General features: G+C 46.3%; 1 protein-coding gene across 4 annotated transcripts in view; it reads left to right on the forward strand.

The window, feature by feature from the left end:
• The window catches only part of Oscp1 (organic solute carrier partner 1), a 37,410-nt gene extending 24,690 nt beyond the window's left edge, over positions 1 to 12,720 (forward strand). For all 4 annotated transcript variants that reach the window (XM_036177237.1, XM_036177238.1, XM_036177235.1 and 1 more), the window contains 6 exons: positions 6,752 to 6,855; positions 7,356 to 7,484; positions 8,397 to 8,466; positions 9,963 to 10,102; positions 11,639 to 11,702; positions 12,345 to 12,720. In XM_036177237.1, coding sequence (XP_036033130.1) covers positions 6,752 to 6,855; positions 7,356 to 7,484; positions 8,397 to 8,466; positions 9,963 to 10,102; positions 11,639 to 11,702; positions 12,345 to 12,470 — 633 coding nt within the window. In that variant the 3' untranslated portion in view covers positions 12,471 to 12,720. The remainder of the gene's footprint in view (positions 1 to 6,751; positions 6,856 to 7,355; positions 7,485 to 8,396; positions 8,467 to 9,962; positions 10,103 to 11,638; positions 11,703 to 12,344) is intronic.
• The last annotated feature ends 7,704 nt before the right edge of the window (positions 12,721 to 20,424 follow it).

Consider the following 20,424-nt stretch of genomic DNA (forward strand, 5'->3'; position numbering starts at 1 on the left):
CTGAAAGTGGAAATGCCAGTGTGTCATTTGGAGTTCGCTGGAAGAACCCTAAGGAATATATATAATGGACGTGTGTGTGTGTGTGTGTGTGTGTGTGTGTGTGTGTGTGTGTGTGTTTACATGTGAATGGTATAGAACACTTCTCCAAAGGATATGCTAGAAATTGGTCACAGTATTGCCTCCTGAAGTGAGGAACTGTGGAGGACAAGCAGAACAGAGGGACACAGCCCCTTCTACACCTTTGGGGCATCATACTTAGGCACACATGAAAGCCAGAATCAACAAGAGGACTAGAGGACGGTTCATGCTTGAATGTGTTTCTCTTCCAGGAGAAGGATGATAAATAGATTTCAGCTCTAATGCCAGATTTTATTTTTAACCCTCATGAATAGTTTCATTGTATTAGCTATGGATGGAGCAAGTACAACAGGAATATAAACTAAAGATCTCTAATGTTTGTGGGTAAAAATATAAAAATATGAAAGTACAAGCAAGCTTAAGCTTTGCAGCCGATTTAACACCAATTTGAACAGACTGAAAATTCCACTTGGTAGTGTTACCAGAACCATGCATATTTAGGCATATTTTAAGGATTGCAGTAATATAAACAGCCATATTGATTTCTCAGTTGTGAGGAGATAAAATTCATTGTAATGAAAAGACATGCCACTAAATATATTGGACTTTAATTGCTAAATGGGTAAAGAAGGAAACATCAAAATCATATCCAGTCATGGCAGCACATGCCTGTAATCCTCCACTGGGAAGGTAGAGGCAAGAGGAACAGGAGTTCAAGGTCATCCTTAGCTAAGTATCTAGCACTGAAGGGGGGTTGATTTGGAGTGGGGATGAATCACACAGCTTGGCAATCCTCTGCCAATGATCTGAACATCTGGGCTGATTTCCCATGTCTGGTCTTTAATGGTGTTTCTGTTCCGCTGCAACTTGTGATTGCCTATACAAATTTTCTGTTTTCAAAATAGTCTTGATAGATTTTAAATTTGTTAGCAAAACCAACTAAATCAAGAACACACAGTTCTACACCAGGAACTCTTGCTTTTTTTAACCAAAGCAAATACAAAACTGCATGTTCCATACCAAGCTTCCTCTATCATGAGGCATCGTGAATACGGTCAAGGTCCTGACCTGTACACAGGGACCTTGACAGAGACTTTACTAGGACCAGTTCCATTTAGGCTCCTCAAGAGTTAGTTTCAACCTTCTCAGCCCCACAATCCTCTTCAACCCTCTAGAGACCCTCCAGAGCTGCTCCTGACCCTCCCTCTGACCCCACATCCTTGTACTCTTCCATCATGGCTCTCCTGCTCTTCCCATCATCTGCATTATTGGAAGCATCATTCCATCTTAGCTCTCCATGAATGTTCCCTATACTTCCACTTCCTTACTCTTCTTGGGAAAGACTTCTCCCCTGGAACATAGTCTAGCAAGTGTTTATTGACTCCCTCGTGAATGCCAGGCACTGCTGAGTGTCTGAGGTTCCTAGACGAACAAGACCAAGCTCCTGTTAAAGAGGATCTTAATAGGAAGCCCCAGGAGAACAAATAGGTCATGTTCCTAACTGAAACTTTTGTGGTAATGAGGAGAATTATGAAGGGCAGGAGGATGGATCGTTCATTGATGGACCTATCAGCACTATCTAACAAAACCCCTGTATGGTGAGAATGTTTGACCTGTGCTGGGATAGAAGAGTTAAGAGAGAAGACACAAAGGAGAGTGTGGTCAGCTCTCCCTAAGAGGACCAAGAAAATCTTCTGAGGGCTGGAGAGAAGGCTCAACAGTTAATAATGCTGGCTGTTCCTTCAGAGGACCACGTTTGATTTCCAGCTACCACAGGGTGGTTCACAGCTGTCTATAATGCCAATTCCAGGGCATCCTGTGCCCTCTGCTGGCCCCTTCAGACACTGCACTAACATAGTGTAGAGACATACACTCAGGTAAGACATAAAATACACTTAAAGAAAAAAATTTTTTTGTTTTGTTTTTGTTTGTTTAGTTTTTCAAGACAGGGTTTCTCTGTGTAGCCCTGGCTGTCCTGGAACTCAGTCTGTAGACCAGGCTGGCCTCAAACTCACAGAGATCCACCTGCTTCTGCCTCCTGAGTGCTGGGATTAAATAAGTGTGCCACCACACCTTGCCAATCTGTAATCATGTTAGTTTTTGATGTTGTTGTTTTAGTTATTTTTAGAGCTATAATTACACCATTTCCCCCTCTCCTTCCTCTAAACTTTTTCATATACCCCTCATTGCTCTCTTTCAAATTCATGGTCTCTTTTTCACTAATTCTTGTTACATATATATGTCTAAGTATAGTATTGTAGTATTACAAAATATACCTTGCTCAGTCTGGATAATGTTGCTTGGGTGTATGTTTTCAGGGCGACCCTTTGGTAGTAGATCACCAATTGGCATGCTCTTCCTTGGGGAAGTCTTATTTCTCCTGTAGTTCTTTGTGTAGGGTTGAGGTCTCACGAGGTCCGTGTTGCACCCCACCCCCAGTCCACTCTAGCATGTCCATTGTCTTTGTCCTCATTCAGCCCCTGCTGTGTACTTCTAGAACTTGGTACTCCCAAGCCTGGCCTCTTTTCTGAAGGCAGGGGTACAGTCAGGGTAGCAAGCAGTCTCTACAGGTTCTGACTGACCACCTGGCAGCACAGGCCCCTAGACACGTGGAAAATGAGGTAGGACTCTGGTCCTGAAGATGGTTAGCTTCAGGAAGTTCAGCAACCCTGGAGATGATGGCTTTAAGAGGCCTCTCCCTCTCCCTCCAGCCCTTGGCCTGGACTTCCCTGGAGTTACTGAAGACGTGTGACTCCTGCTTACAGCTCTTTTCAGAGGTTCCTGCCCAGCAGCCACTTTTGGTCAGGTGGTCAAGTCTGTTGATAACTCATACAGCTCTTGGGGAACCCAAAGCCAGCACCATAAAAAAAAATTCAGAGGGAAAAATGTGTGTTTTGCCTTTATGTGTGTCTGTGTATCACATGTATGCCTAGTGCCTGAGGCCAGAAGAGGGAATAGAATCCTTTGGAATTGACAGATAGTTGTGAGCCACCATGTGGATATGGGTACTAGGAATCGAACTGCGGTCCTCTGGAAGAGCAGCCAGTGTTCTTAACAGCTGAGCCATCTCTACAGCCCCTAATGCTATTTTATTTTATTTTTTTAGGATTTATTTATTTATTTTGTATACAGTGTTCTGCCTGCATGCCACATGGGTGAGCCACCATGTAGTTGCTGGGAATTGAACTCGGGGCCTCTGGAATAGCAGCCGGTGTTCTTAACCACTGAGCCATCTCTCCAGCCCCCCTAATGCTATTTCAAAAACAAGCTTTCAAGCAAGATGTGGTAGCACATGCCTATAATCCCAGCACTTGGGAGGTAGAGGCAGGAGTTCTAGGCCAGCCTCAGCTACATGTTGAACTCAAGGCCATCCTTGAAGGGCTACATGAGACCCTGTCTTAAACAAAAAGAGCTAGGAGTGATAGTGTAATGTAAGCCTTTAATCCCAGCCACTTGGGAGGCAGAGACAGGAGGATTTCTGTGAGTTCAAGACCAGCCTGGTACATAGGGAGCTCTAGGACAGCCAGGACTACCTAGAGACACCATCTAAAAAACAATAAAACTCAAGCCAGGCATTGTAGGCAGAGTTACATGGCAAAGGGTAGATAAGAAATATGGGTTAATTTAAAATAGTAACAAGCCTGAGCTATCAGCCAATCATTTATAATTAAGATTTATTTATTTATTATATATACAGTGTTCTCTCTGCATGTATGCCCACAGGCCAAAAGAAGGCACCAGATCTCATTACAGATGGTTGTGAGCCACCATGTGGTTGCTGGGAATTGAACTCAGGATCTCTGGAAGAACAGCCAGTGCTCTCAACTACTGAGACATCTCTCCAGCTGCATTTATAATTAAAATTAAGTCTCTGAGCATTTATTGGGAAGCTAGTGATCCAATGAAAAGCTCCACCTACAGGGCATGATAGCAAATACCTTTAATTCCAGCACAGAGTGAGTTCCAGGATAGCCAGGGCTACACAGAAAAAAAAACCTGTGTTAGAAAAGAAAAAAAAAAAAAAAAAAACAGAAAACAAACAATAACAAAAAAGACACAAGACGAATGCTTGTGGGTATGTACACATGTCTGTGTTTATGATTTGTCCACATATGTGTATATTCATGTTGTATGCAAGTGCATTTGTGTATATGTGTGCAATTAGAGGACAGAAATGGATATGTGGTATTGTTCCTCAGGAAACATCCAGCTTGTTTTCTATTATTGATTCTTTTGTTTGTTTGATTGGTTGGTTGGTTGGGAGTTTTTGTTTGTTTCTGTTTTTGAGACAGGGTCTCACTGTACAATTCTGGCTAGCCTGGAACTTCCTATGTAGACCAGAATGGCCTTGAATTCGCAGAGATCCACCTGCCTCTGCCTCCTGAATACCATGCCCCTCGCTCCACCTTGTTTTCTGAGCTAGGGATTCCTGCTGGGGCTTGCTTATTAGACTAGGCTGGCTATCTAGCAAGCCCTAGGGACCTGCCTGTCTTCCTCTGGGGTTATAGGCATGTACAGATTTAGGCCATTGGTCAGCATCCGTTTGTCCCGAGCATCCGTCCTTGGATGGACAGAGCCCTCTAGCAGCAGCTGCAGGTGGGACACTGAGCACTTTTCCTCTCGGTAAAACTAACTTCAGCTGGCTTTCCCTGGATTCCGGGAGACTTGGGTCTTGATGCTCACACAACAGGCAGTTCACCTACTGAGCTCTCTCTCTCTGCCCTCCACCTCAAGACAGATTTTCACTAGGCTTGTAAGGAGAGGGGAGGCCAGGCGGTGATGGCACACACCTTTAATCCCAGCACTCAGGAGGCAGAGGCAGTCTATGAGTTTATGGCCAACAAGTTCCAGGACAGCCAGGGCTGTTACACAGAGAAACCCTGTCTCGGAAAACAAACAAACAAACAAGAGATGGCAAAAGATACTGGCTCAGTAGCTTTCTGAGGGTATGGCTGCCAGGTCTGCATATGGGAAAGGCAGGAGTCAAAAATGTGGCTGCAGCTGGACCTGGTCTGGCAGGCAGCAGAGAGCCAAGGATTTTAAGGAAGGTACATGGTTTCGGAGGAGTCCAGAAGAATGTCTTTATCAGAAGGATGGAGAGCAGACTCCAAACAGGTAAGGAAGGCAGGAGATGCTGGTCAGCAGTGAGGAACAGAAGGTAGGGTAGAGAGGAAGGCCAGGTACAGAATGTTACGCTGGCATGGCTTGGCCCCCAAGCAGATATAGGAAGGTGACTGAAGGTGGCTCAGACTGCTAGCTTGGTGGCTGGGTAGTGGGTGCTCACTGAGATTGGACATTCTAAAGGGTGAAGGAGGCTGGGAACAACAGTGGACATTTTTCTGAGTAGGGTGAGTTAGAGAAGCATTCCATGGGCCCAGCATACTCCTTTCTGCTAAACTCATATGCCTTCATCAGAGAATCCGAAAGTGAAGGATTCCTAAAAGGTCATTAACCCACCTCTGACCAAGCCAGCTTGCCCATTCTCCTCGGAACATGACCTGTGCCTGCTCCTCTCCACTCCTGTCATTGTTCTGTTCAGCGAACTGCTGTGCTCAAGTGTACCACCATGTGGAATGTCTGCCTTTCCAGTCTGTCTCCGTCACTTTCCTGTTACTGTGGTAGAAACCACGACCAAGGCAATTTATGAAAGAAAGCATTTACACGGGCCTGAGGTTTCAGGGCTAAAGTCTATGCTGGCACATGAAGGGACATATGAGAACTCACATCTTGATCCATAAACACAAGGCAGAGTGAGCGAGCACTGGGAGCCACATAGGTCTTTTGAAACATCAAAGCCTGCCCCCAGTGACACAACCCCACCAACAAGGCCACATGTCCTCTAACAAGGCCACACCTCCTGATCCTTTCCAAACAGTTCCAACAGCCAGGGACCAAGTGTTCAAGTACATGAGCCTAGGCACGTTCTCCTTCGGACCACCACATGGTATTTTACTGTATGCTTGTGTTGTGGGTCCAAATGAGCCTTTTACTGTCTTTCTTTCTAGCTCTAGAGTATGGACTCAGGGCCTCGGCCATGCTCAGCAAGTCCTCTAACCTAAGCTACAGCCCAGGCCTCCAAGCAGACTAATAAAGAGAATTAGCTATCGTTTACTGAGCACTTAGTGTGTGTGTGTGTATGTGTGTGTAGGTTCTGCATGCTAAGCCAGTGTTCTACCACAGACTCGTGGTCCCAGATCCTGTGTTTGTCAGTTTTCCTCATCTTTAAAATAGGAAACATTTGAAGGGTTTAGGATCAAGCTCAGAAGTCATCCCATTGTGTGGAGCCGGAGAAGTGATTCAGCGGTTAGGAACACCTATTTTGGGTGGGTCATAACCACTTATAATCCAGCTCCAAGGGACCCAGTGCCTTCTTCTGGCCTCCACAGGCACCAACATTTGTCTGCATACATACACTTATGCACACATATACCTAAATGAGTGTGGGTGTGGGTGTATACACACACACACACACACACACACACACACACACACACACACAGTCATTATGTGGGTGGAGCCACTCTGAACCTGCATGTCTGTTATGGTATGTCCCTCCCTTCATGTTCTAAGCTGGCTAGGTAGCGTAGCATTCACAAACCACTGCTCATCCTCACAACACTTGTGTCCATGAAAACATACCAGAAAAATGACACCAAATATATATTTTTTCCAGGTATCCACATTTCTAAAGGACAAAGTTCAAAATTCTAACGGTCGCTTTGTGTTGCCAGTGTCTGGGCCTGTTCCCTGGGGAACTGAAGTTCCCGGAGTCATCAGGTAAATCCTCAGCGGTAACCGCTGCTCAGCAGTGTTTGAGATACCAGGAACACAGAACGTGCCCACCCCAGGACTACAGCACTGTGGAGCCTCTCAGGCTCTGCTTCAGTAAAGCTCAGCTATGCAGAGGTCAAGGACTAATCCCAGCTTTGCCACTGGAGTGGAGGATGCTTGGGGCAGGCCACCCACTCCCAGCCCTGTCTCCCATCTCTTAAGCGGTTGCTGTGAGAAGAAATGGCCGCACGCTGAAGCGCTTACACAGCTCTATGTCTCTGCCCAACAGTCACAGTTGTCTTTATCTTCTTTCTATGTGGCTGGTTTCCGGGGCCCTGGGACTAGAACCCATGGTCTTGCACATGCTGATTAAGTGTGCTTAGGTACACCTCCAGTGTAGCAGCTTCTTTATCGCCAGTGAGGGATTAAATTCCTTTTTGTCCCGCTGCACAGGTGCTAAGGTGGCCTCTGAGACTGCCCAAGTCATGTCATACCTTGTATTCCAGAATGTTCAATGAGGAAGGGGAAGAAGTAAAGAAGACAGAATTCAAGCACAGTGGAGGCTATGTCGCTGCGTACAAGGAAGGCTCTTTTGAGCTCTATGGAGACCGAGTCTTGAAGCTGGGAACTAACATGTAAGCAGATTCTCCCTCTGGGTGAACTTGAGTCCACAGAGGTCATGTCATTACAAACAGACTTCTGCTCTGAAAAATCCCCACTGACTATATTGAGGATGTGGCTCAGTGAACAGGGCGCTTGCCCAGCACACATGGAACCCTGCCTTCTCTCCCCAGCACCATATAAACCAGCATAAAGGTCCGAGCCTAGAATCCCAGCATTTGGGATATGGAGGCAAGAGGATAAAAGTTCATCAAGGTCATCCTGGGCAACATGGTGAATATGAGGCCAGCCTAGAGTACATGAGAGCCTGTCTGGGGACAAAACAAAACAAAATCCATTAATCACTGGAGTCATTTCCCCCAAATATAATACATGCAGAGCCCTGACATCTAAATGCTGACGATCCCTAGGAACATTTGCATAGGCAAAAGATACATTATCTTAAGTAACCATGGAGGAGGAGGAGCCATCTGCCATGGAAGGCCACATAGCCTCCCTGTAATGTTATCTAAGTCCTCAGCGCTATCCTTTTGTTTTGTTTTGTTTTGTCTTTCAAGACAGGGTTTCTCTGTGTAGCCCTGGCTGTCCTGGAACTCACTTTGTAGACAGGCTGGCCTCGAACTCACAGAGAGCCTCTCCCTGCCTCTGCCTCCCGAGTGCTGGGATTAAAGGCGTGCGCCACCACCGCCTGGCCTCAGTGCTATTCTTTCTGGGCCTTTTCTTGGGGAAGAAGTAAAATGTGAGCTGTTGGATCACAACTCAGGTGAGTTCTACACTCACAGCCTCTTTCTGGATGCCATTTGACGCCTCGATTAAAAAAAAAAAAAAAAAGACAACTATGCTCACCAGTTAGAGGGAAGTCTGGGAACGGGACTGGATAACAGCACGGCTGGGTGACAAACAGCACGGCTTTCTGTTGCCACCAGGTACAGTGTGAATCGGCCTGTGGAAACCCACATGTCTGCAACATCAAAGAACTTAGCCTCGAGGTCACAGGTGAGTTTCTGCCCTCCCCATTCACCACACCCCACTCCTCCACCCCACCCCGCTTCTTTCTACATACAGCAATCTGCATGGGGAGGAGGTGGGGACTCCGGCTTTCAGAACAAGTCAACTTGATCCTCACTGTTTGCACTCTTCCCGTCAGCCTTACAAGCATACAGGTTTTAACTGTCGCTTTGCTGGGAGCCTCCCGGTGAGCTGACTAATTAGGTAATTTGGGGTTTGGTTCACCACCGTAATTAAGTAGGAGCCACATACCAGGACATGGCGAATAGCTTTGTACCAGAGCCGTGAGGCCTGTGGCTACCAAGTCCAACATGTGTGCACATTTGGATATCAAATCACCCCACTTCAATGCTTCCTTGTTTTAAGGATGTGGTAAGCACCTTTAAAATGAGGTTTTCGTTCCTCTGAGTTCCATATCTATAAATTTTCACTAACTAGCCACACACTAGCCATGGAACAAATCAGGGACTGTTCAGTTATTAAGTATTTCTGGAACTGTGTCCATGGGTTGGGTACCGGAACAGAAGCTTGGCATAGATGTGGTCCCATCCTGAAGAAGCTTTGGTTCCCTGGGAAGGACAGTGGTAGAAGCAAACAGCCACAAGCTAGAAGGATTGTGTTGACAGTCTGTGCCAGAATACTGTGCACGCTTTTCTCGGGGGGGGGGGGGGGGGGAGCATGGGACAAGGGACAACAAGGCTTTCTGAGGAGGTGGCGTGGAAATAGGGCTCCAGAGTGGGCGAGACACCAAATAGCAGAGGAAGAGAAGTGGGTGTCAGTCAAGGTGTCAGGGCGAGCACACACACAGACAGGAAAAAAGTGTCCTGGAGAGACAGCTCGTCTCCACGTGGGTGGCTCCCTCATAGCACAGCAGATGCAAGGACGTTGGGGTCTAATTAAGGAAGGTCTTCACTCCATTTTGTGCTTTATGCAGGACGTAGGGGGCTTGCTTTAAAGAAAGACAGAATTAAGAGAGTGTGTTTTCAGTAACTGATGGTATGGGGTTAGAGAGAGCCCGGAGCCCGGAGGAAGGCTAGAGTGGAAAGGATGGCGGGGGAATGGCCTAGAGTCTGTGTTCCTGGATATGACCACCAGAGGGCAGTATGGGAGTTCCTCCGGACGGCTGCTTGCCCTGCAGACTTGACAGGAACCACTTGGCAGAGGGAACTGGACCCACTAAAGAGGAAGCAGGGCCTTTCTCCTCCGCTCCAAGGAGGAAGGTAGTCTGAGAAGTGTGGGTCCCTGGGGCATCCCACTCAGCTTCAAAGTTGAAAGTCTGTGGTTTGCTTCTCTGCTCGCGTCCCTCTGCTGCTGGCTGGATTATTACTATGGCTAAGCTTGCTTTCTGCGCTGTAGTTGAGCCCAGAAATAATTTAAACTGTTAGTGTTTTGCCTTGTTGTATAATTCCTCCGTGCGTCTCTGGGGTCTTGGCAGGAAATGTGATCACCCTGTGTGGCTACAAATCACATAGTTGTTTCTACAGGAAAACATTGCTCCAAACCCCCTTGCCAAAGAAGAGCTGAATTTCTTGGCCAGGCTAATGGGAGGGATGGAGATCAAGAAAACGAGTGGCCCTGAACCAGGATTCCGGTTGAATCTGTTTATGACCGATGAAGAGGAAGAGTATGTTTTAAACCTGTTCTTGACTTTTTTTTTTTTTTTGGACAGGGTCTCCTACAGCCCAGATGGCCTCACATTCACTGTGTAGCTGAGACTGGCCTTCAACTCCTGATCCTCCTGCCTCTGCCTCCCAAGTACTGGGATTACAGGTGTGCGCCACCACACTCAGTTTATACGGGAGCAAATCCAGGGCTCTTGTACATGCTGGATCTAGCACTCTATTAACCAAGAGAGCTCCAGCCCTAGACCTGTTCTTTAAAGATAGGTAATACAGGGGTTGGGGATTTAGCTCAGTGGTAGAGTGCTCGCCTAGCAAGCGCAAGGCCCTGGGTTCGATCCTCAGCTCCAAAAAAAAAAAAAAAAAAAAAAAAAAAGATATGTAATACAGGGGGCTGGAGAGATGGCTCAGCAGTTAAGAGCACTGACTGCTCTTCCAGAGGTCCTGAGTTCAATTCCCAGCACCCATATGGTGGCTCACAACCATCTACAGTGGGATCTGATGCCTTCTTCTGGTGTGCAGGTATATGTGCAGAGCACTCATACATAAAATATAAATAAATAAATAAATTTTAAAAAACAATAAAAATTTTAAAAAGGTATGTAATACATTCTTGTCCCCTGGCTTGGACCAAGTGTCAACACATATGTAACCCTCCATGTGATAAGAACACAGACAGGACACCTGCAGACCAACACATAAACACAGATGTCAAAACCGGAAGCAAAACACCAATAACCCATGCTGACCTGATTAAAGACTCCCCAGGAGTAAACAGATGGGACCCCCAGTCATTCCCCAGAAGTCCTGATGTTTTACTACAAGGAGCAGCTAAGCAAGAAGATAACCAGGCTGGGCTGGAGAGGCGGCTCAGCAGCTCCAGGCCTCAAGCCTGAGACCCGGGTTCCAGCCCTGGGACCTATATGCTGGAAGGAGACAACTGACACCCACCTGTGTCCTCTGACCTCTCTGTGCTTGCCGCGGCACGCGTGCACACACTCATGGACACACACAAATACAGAGTGACAGCCTCTGAGCCTGTCCTGTCCTCAGGCAGGAGAATGAAGAACAAGCCATTTTAGCTGCTAGGTCACTAACGCTGTAGTGAAGGCTGATCCGCTCTGCAGATGCAAGGGACTGGTGTGTGATCTGGCCTCAGAGCTTGCTGAGCAGACAGATGCAAACGCACATGCCTTTCTGAGTTGTAGGAATGTGAAGGGGAGGTGGTGTGGAAAAGTGAGGGAAAACCACAGAAAAGGAAAGAGAGAAAAAGAGATTACCGCCAGGCGGTGGTGGTGCACACCTGTAACCCCAGCACTCGGGAGGCAGAGGCAGGTGGATCTCTGTGAGTTCGAGGCCAGCCTGGGCTACAGAGGGAGTTCCAGGAAAGGTGCAAAGCTACACAGAGAAACCCTGTCTCGAAAAAAACAAAAAACAAAAAAAGAGATTACCATGTTCTCATGAGGGGGTTCACCATGCAAGGATGACGAAACCCTAACCTTGTACCCCTGGGCCTGCCCATTTCTTCTTGCCTCATCCAGACATGCAGCACTGTCCAGGCCGGAGGAGTTATCCTATGATGTCATCAACATACAGGCTACACAGGTACCTATCCTCCTCCTCATCTTGTAAAAAAAATTTGCTCTCCAAGGATGGAGATGGCTCAGTGGTTAAGAGCCCTGGCTGCTCTTGCAGAGGATGCTAATTCAATTCCCAGCACCCATATGGTAGCTCACAACCATCTGTACCTCCAGTTCCAAGGGATCTGGTGCCCTCTTCTGGCCTCTGAGGCTGTAGACACATATATGATGCACATACATACATGAAAACAGAACACTCATTCACAGGCAGTGGTGGCGCACGCCTTTAATCCCAGCACTTGGGAGGCAGAGCCAGGCGGATCTCTGTGAGTTCAAGGCCAGCCTGGGCTACCAAGTGAGTTCTAGGAAAGACGCAAAGCTACACTGGAAAAAAAAAAAAAAAATTGAGCTGGGTAGTGCTGGCACACGCCTTTATCCTACCACTTGGGAGGCAGAGGCATGCGGACCACTGAGTTCGAGGTCAGCCAGGGCTACACAGTGAAACCCTATCTTGAGAAACAAAACAAAAAACTGGGTCTCCAACGGTCCCCTATTGTGTTTGTCCCTAATCTGGCAAAGAGCTGAGCCCCTCGATGGCATGAAACTGAAGTGCCTCCTGGCCCTGCAGACATGGCCTCTTCCCGCTTCTGTCCTCATTTCTCCACAGGACCAGCAACGGAATGAGGAGCTGGCCCGGATCATGGGGGAGTTTGAGATCACAGACCAGCCGGAGATCACAGAACAGAGCACAAGCAAGGGGGATGACTTGCTCGCCATGATGGACAAGTTATAGAAGGACTGATGGACACCCCCTAGCCTGCCCGCCCTCAAGAGACTGCCTGATGACCACCCTGGGCACAGATGGCCCAGAATCCAGTGTGCTCCTGTTGGTTTCTCCAACTGAGATCTGCATCTCTAGTCCGTTTTTATGTCAGAAAAACAAAAAACAAAAACAAAAAATTTAAATCTCTCCAAGAGTAACCTCTTCTGATGCCATACACATTCGTGTATTTTCAGCAAAATATATTCTGGCTCTTAACCCAGACCTTCCCCATTATTTGTAATTCTATGACGACCATACAAGCATCCTAGACCAGAGGCTGAACCCAAGTCAGTGAGGAGGCATGGCCATTAATCACCACTGCAGCTTTCCTGGAGGGACATGCATCTCACAAGTCCCTAAGGACAAAAGAAAGAGCAACACCTGAAATCCCTGCACTGAGGCAGGAGGATAGGAAGTTCCTGGACATTCTGGGCTGCATGACAAGACATATCTTTACCTGGGCAGTGGTGATACATGGCTTTAATCTCAGCACTCAGGAGGCAAAGGCCGGTGGGTCTCTAAATTTAAGGTGACAGCCAGGGCTACACAAAAACTGTGTCTAAAAAACAAGACAAGACAAGACAAAAAGGTTGGGGACTCAGTGGGTAAAAGCACTAGCCATTCAAATCTGGTGACCTGAATTTGATCCCTAGAGCTTCTATGTAAAATCCTGATGTGGTGATAGGAGAGATGGCGCAGCATTTAAGAGCACTGACAGCTCTTTCAGGGGTCCAGAGTTCAATTCCCAGCACACATTGTGGCTCACATCCATCTGTAATGGGATCTGATGCCCTCTTATATGTAAACTGCATAAACAAGTTTAAAAAAAAAAAAAACAAAAATGATGTGGTAGCACACGTCCATAATCCCAGCACTTCTGCTGCAAGATGGGTAGTGGAGACAGAATTATCTGGAAGCTTGCAGGCTGGATAACCTGCAATCTGTAGCACAGCAACAGAAACCAGAGATTCTAGAGCCTACTCCTGAATGTTATCCTGGGACCTCCACATGCACACAATGGCATGCACCACCACCACCCCCCCCCCCCCCCACCCCGTGCACACACACTAAAAATGGTGGTGCATATCCGTAATCCCAGCACTTGACAGGCAGAAGGAAGAGAATCAGGAGTTCAAGACCAGCCTCAGCAACAAGTTTGAGGCCAGCCTAGGTTTTATGAGACCCTCTCTCAAAAATAAATTAATGAATGAATAGATAGATAGATAGATAGATAGATAGATAGATAGACAGATAAATGGGAGGAAAGAAAAGAAAAACCAGGGATGGGAATGTGGCTCAGTGTACACTATGCATGCTGAGTTCAGATCTCAGAACCCACATAAAGCCAGATGCTATGGCGCATGTCTATAATCTCAGTGTCCTACAGGGAGATCTGAAGCAGGTATGCTGTAGCAAATTAGAGACCACCACCCCCCATCTCAAGGTGAAGGCAAGAACCAATACCTGAAGATGTCTTCAGACTTCCACACATGTGCCACAGCACACATGTACCTGCACTTACTACAACACACACACACACACACACACACACACACACACACACACACACACATTTTTTAAATTACACCTAATCTTTAAATGTAAGTCAAGTGATGGTGGCACACCCTTTCATCCCAGTACTTGGGAGGCAAAGGCAGGTGGACCTCTTGAGTTCGAAGCCAGCCTGGTCTACAGAGTGCCAGGAGAGCCAGGTCTGTTACACAGAAAAACCTGTCTTGAAAAACCAAATAACCAGGCTGGAGAGATGGCTTAGGGGTTAAGAGTGCTGACTCTTCTTCCAGAGGTCCTGAGTTCAATTCCCAGCACCCTCATGGCAGCTCACACCTCCTGTCTGTAACTCCAGTTTCAGGGGACCACGACACCCATGGCAAAACCACAAATGCACATAAAAATTAAGATATATTAAAAAAAAAAAAAAGAAAGAAAGAAAAACCAAATAACCCTCCCGCCCCCAAAAAAGTCTAAGCTCCTGGAGAGTGTTCTGTTTGGCTTCTCTTCCAGGTAAGTTCGAAATCATAGAAACAGGCAGTCACCTCACTATGCAGCTAGTTTTACCTCAACTTTTTTTTTTCAGAGCTGAGGACCAAACCCAGGGCCTTGCACTTGTTAGGCAAGCGCTCTACCACTGAGCTAAATCCCCATTCCTGTTTTACCTCAACTTGACACTAGCTTGAGTCACTGGAGATACCAGAACCTCTACTGAAAAGATGCCTCTATAAGATGGGGCTTGTAGGCAAGCCCAGAGGGCATTTTCTTAATTAGTGATTGATGGAGCTCCCAGCCCATTGTGGGTGGGGCATTCTCTGGGCCAGTGGTCCTGGGTTCTTTTTTTTTTTTTTTTTTTTTAAAGATTTATCTATTTATTATGCGTGTGTCCCTGCAGGCCAGAAGAGGGCACCAGATCTCATTACAGATGGTAACCACCATGTAGTTGCTGGGAATTGAACTCAGGACCTCTGGAAGAACAGTCAGTGCTCTTAACCACTGAGCCATCTCTCCAGCCCGGTCCTGGGTTCTATAAGAAAGCAGGCTGCCAGGCGGTGGTGGCACACGCCTTTAATCCCAGCACTCAGGAAGCAGAGCCAGGCAGATCTCTGTGAGATCAAGGCCAGCCTGGGCTACCGAGCAAGATCCAAGACAGGCACCAAAACAACACAGAGAAACCCTGTCTTAAAGAAAAATCTCAGCTGAGATCCATTTGCATGAGGACTCAGAAGCTTGCAGTCTGAGGAAACAAGATCAGCGGAGGAACTGGCGAGGTGTGGTAGTTGTGTCTTGTTCTGTTTCTCTGATCGGCTTTCACCCCAGTAACTGGCCTCAGGTGTGGTTTTATTAATAAGACCTGTTAAGATTCCTGCTACAATAACTGTGGTAATAAATGCCAAAAAACAAAAACCAAAACCACCTGTCACCTCTGAGAGGCGGAGCAAGCCAGGCAACAGCAAAGGCGGGCTCCGCTAGGCCCGGGGAAGACACCTGGGGTCAGATGCTTGCTCTACGTGCTTGTGTTTCTTCCCCCAGTCTGCGTTTATCACCAAAGATATCAGCTTGATGTGCTATGACCTCAGACTCCTTTACATCACCATCAAACCTCAGAGCCTTAGGCTGCGTGCCTTCCCCAGGGACTCATGTGAACTGCCTCAGGGCTGCCTAAAATAGTTCAGAAAGGCCAGGAATCCTGTCCCTCATGCTCCCTCCCTAGGACAAATTCACAAGTTCAGGGCCAGTCGACTGTCCATTAGTGCTCATAGAGGAATGTCTGAGTAGCAGAGGGTGACGGAGAAACTCAACTGAGCAGGAACTGTGTGAAATGGGACCAACTCAAAGGCCCACACCCCATGGGAAGAGCGGGGATGTAGTTTTGGAACCTGCCCTTGGCCTGACCCAAGGTGTAGTTTTGATCCTGAAAGGTAAGCCACCAGAAACTTTATTTCTCTCTCTTTTTTTTTTTTTTTTTTGTATGTGGAGCTGAGGAACAAACCCAGGGCCTTGCGCTTGCTAGGCAAGCGCTCTACCACTGAGCTAAATCCCCAACCCCATAACTTTATTCTCATCCAATAAAGACACCCCTTTCCACCAGGTGCCCAATCTTTCCACACCACAACAAAGCTCAACAACTGCACAATTGAGTTTTGTTTTTTTTTTAATCATTTTTTGTTTGTTTTGAGGCATTTATGGATAAAGGGAAGGGGGGTTGTTGGAGAGATAACTTCAAATCTTAAAGGCACTTCCTGCTCTTTTAGAGAACCAGAATGCAGATCCTAGAACCCACATCAGGAGGCTCACAACTACCTATTACTCAAACTCCAGGAGATCTGATGCCTTCTTCTGGCCTCTTGGGCACCAGCCTACATGCAGTATACATGCACACACACATACACATAAAAATATAATTTGCCTGGCAGTGATAACGCGCACCTTTAACCCTAGCACTCAAGAGTTTGATGTCAGCCTGGTCTATAGAGTGGGTTCCAGGACAGCCAGGGCTACACAGAAAAAGACATCTCAAAAGCAAAAAAAAAAAAAAATTTTTAAAGATTTATTTACTTACTATATATACAGTATTCTGCCTGCATGTATGCCTGCATGCCAGAAGAGGGCACCAGATCTCATTATAGATGGCTGTGAGCTACTATGTGGTTGCTGGGAATTGAACTCAGGGCCTCTAGAAGAGCAGTCGGTGCTCTTAACCGCTGAGCCATCTCTCCAGTCCTCAAAAGTAAAATTAAAAATAAATAAATAAATTAGGGTTTTTTTTTTAAATTTTAAACATAATTATTTATTGATTCTTTGGAAATTTCACATCATGCACCCCAATCCCGCTCACCTCCCAGCTCCTCCATATCTGACTCTCACCCCTGCATAACACCCTAAAAATTAATTAAAAACAAAACAAACAAAAACCCACCTCGCTTCTCCATCTTTCCAACACCTCTTCACTCATCCTAGTGGCATCGGGAGCTACAGTGTGTCACACAGTGAATTAGGTTTTAAAAAAGAAAAAAAAGCATGTTGTATCCAGGGGGAGACACAAAATAATGGGGTGCAAACCACAGTCTAAAACCAGAAGCAAAACTTTATTTAAAAAAAAACAAAAATCATGGCGGAGCACAAAAAAAGCTAATCAGGTAGCTGAGACCCGGGCCGGAGTTTGAGATTCTGTAATTGTGGTGATTGGAGGGGGGTTATGGGCCCCTTTTTAAAGTAAGGGGAAAGCATTTGGCATGGGCAAAAGAATTTTGAAGTTAAACTTTTAGAGACAAATTACTGTTTAGGTTTTTCAATTTTCCATTAACAAGGTCTTAGAGCATTTCAGCTAATTGATATTTGTATATCCCTGTAGTCTTACTGACACACCTAAGTGATGTTTGCCACAAACCTGCAACTTTTCCTGACATGGCTGTGTTCCCATAGCAGGGGGAATACAAAACACTGTAAAGCAGGTTGTCACATAGAACTCATTAAAAGTTAACTTCGGTTTTGGTTGTGAGTGGTAGGGGGTTATCGAGGATAGCTAACCCCAGGTCTACAGAAAGCAATCTTCAGTGAAAAACTAACTTTTGGGGTTCTGTCAGAGCTGCCCATGGTAAAACGAGGAAGGGTCCAGTTGCAGATTAACCCCTATTTGCTAGCGGGGCTGATGGCTGTCATTTTCCATCTCTTAAGCTTATAACATTTTATTCTTATCTCTATCTTATTCCTATATGCCTGGACCCTTCAGCAGAAGACAGGACTTTGGCTGGTGAGCTGGAAAAGACTACTCAAAAGCCAAACCAAATGATCATGTTTTTCTTTTCCATTTATTATTTATTTTGCATGTGTGGTGCATGAATATGGAGGTCAGAAGACAACTTTCAGAATCTGTTCTCTCCTTCCACAGTGGGCCCCACAGACTGAACTCAGGTAATCAGGCTTAGAAAGAAGCACCTTGGGGCTGGAGAGATGGCTCAGAGGTTAATAGCACTGGCTGTTCTTCCAAAGGTCCTGAGTTCGATTCCCGGCAAGCACATGGTTGCTCACAACCATCTGTAATGAGATCTGGTGCCCTCTTCTGGCCTGCAGCGATGCGTGCAGGCAGAACACTGTATACATAATAAATAAACCTTAGGTTGGGGATTTAGCTCAGTGGTAGAGTGCTTGCCTGGCAAGCACAAGGCCCTGGGTTCAATCAATCCTCAGCTCAAAAATAAATAAAAATATAAATCTTTAAAAAAAAAAAAAAAAAAAGCACCTTTATCCCCTGAGCCTTATCATTGGCCTCTTTCTTAATGTTTTAGTTACTTTACAATTCTGGGAGTTTTGTTGTTGTTTTCTGTTTGTTTGTTTGTTTGTTTGTTTGATACAGTAGCCCTGACTGTCCTGGTACTCACTATGTGACCAGGCTGGCCTTGAACAGAGATCTGCCTGCCTCTGCCTCCCAAGTGCTGAGAACAAAGATGTTCGATATCACGTGCAGCTAAATTTACAATTCTGTGTCAGGCTGCATTTATGGCCTTCCTGAGGCACAAGTATCCCATGGGCTTCAGGTTAGACCCACCTGTTTCTGCTAGAGAAGAAACTTCTTGAACTACCTGCTACAAATACCAGGTACATTCTGTTTAGCCTCCAAGCAGTCTGGCCTGCAGCCCAGGATAGACGGGTGAAGGCGAACAGAAGATTCTGTCAAGATGTAGACTTCACTGTCATCTGGAAGTGTATCTAGGAGATGAGCCACAAGCTGCCCAGAAACCACAGCCTCCTCAGGCCTCCACCTGTCCTGGAGAGGTGCTGAGGACCTGAAACAGACCCGCCTTCTCAGTAAATAAACAAGATAGGCATCTCTGCTGATGAAGCAATCTCTTAGTTTCGTGCTTCAAGACCGGCACAAATATTGAGGAAAACAAGTTTATCTGCATGGTAGTTAAAGCATAGGAGTCAGGAAGGGATAATAACAAAGAAAATAGGAATGCATAGGTGACTCAGTGGCCCAGCATCATATGAATCCCCAGGCTCCATTCTTAGCATCAAATAAATAAATAACTCTACCTAAAAAATTTAACTAAGTAATACACAAGTCTCCATTTAAAATCAGACCAGGGTTGGGGATTTAGCTCAGTGGTAGAGCGCTTGCCTAGCAAACGAAAGGCCCTGGGTTTGGTTCTCAGCTAAAAAAAAAAAAAAAAAAAAAAAAAAAAAATCAGACCAAAGGGTGGGCAATAGAGCTCAGCAGGTAAAGGTGCTTGCCACACATGCCTTGAGAACCTGAATTCAATTACAGGCTTCATGTAAAAGTGGAAGGAGAGAACCCACTCCACAAAGTTGTCCTCTGCCTTCTACATGTGCACTGTATCATGTGATGTACACACCCTGCACTCACAAACCATAAACAAACAAATAAAAAAGTGCCAAAGAGGTACAGGGTCTCATACAACGCCCAGTATGGTTAGAATTGGGACACTGTGCTCTGGTCCTATCTCTGCCCCAAATTCACCATGTTGGCTTTGGCCAGTTACCCACACCAAGCATCAGTACTCTGACTGTAAGAAAGAGGCAGATTTAGTTCAGTGGCTCCAATCCAGCTGGCCCAAGTGAATGTGCTAAGTCTCCAGTGTAACTGTGTGTCACAACACGGGTGTGTGGGTTCACGAGGCTCCATGGAAAGAAGACTCAGAGGCATCTTAAGAATGAATCTAGCCTTTCATGGCTTCAGGGGTCCAGCATTCCCTTCACCTAACGCATTTTTATGTACTCTCTATTTACAGTTTAGCCAGTTAATTTCCTTACCTACAAAGCAACCCAAAAGGAGCTCCCAGAGAAGAAATGCCAAGTGCAAATTACTTGATTTATCAGGAACCACGGTTTTCCGGTTTTCCTGAACCAAGTTTTGCATAGGCCTTTGATCCTTGGGGGACTCTCTGATCCTTGACTCTCAGACAAGATTTACATTAGGTGATAAGGGAAACAAAAGGTGTAGTTAAACAAAGGAAGGATTAGGGCTAGGTGCTGCTCTCTGGAACCAGGCCCGGAGCTCAGCAGGAATGTGCTTCACTCCAGTCTCAGCATGGCCCCAGGTGAGACCCAGGGGGTTAGAATGTCCCCAGACAGCCCTGCCCCCTGCATTCCTCCCATTGTCCTTCCAGCCCCTTTGTGGCTGTTTCCTCTTCCCATCTGAACTGCTCAAGCTGAAGAGAAGACTCAGTCCAGAGCACCAGCTGCTTCCTGAGTACCCAGGATCAGTCTGAGAACCCACATGGTGCTTCCCAACGGTCTGGAACGTCTGGACCTCCAGTACCGGGCTTTCTTCTGGCCTTTGCAGGCACCAGGTGCACACATGTTACACAGACAAACATGTAGGCAAAACACCTAGGGACATTAAATATATAAAAAATAAAACGGTTTTCCTCTTATTCTTACCGAGTTAGAG

The sequence above is a fragment of the Onychomys torridus genome, chromosome 2, assembly GCF_903995425.1.
Source record: "Onychomys torridus chromosome 2, mOncTor1.1, whole genome shotgun sequence".
NCBI lineage: Eukaryota > Metazoa > Chordata > Mammalia > Rodentia > Cricetidae > Onychomys > Onychomys torridus.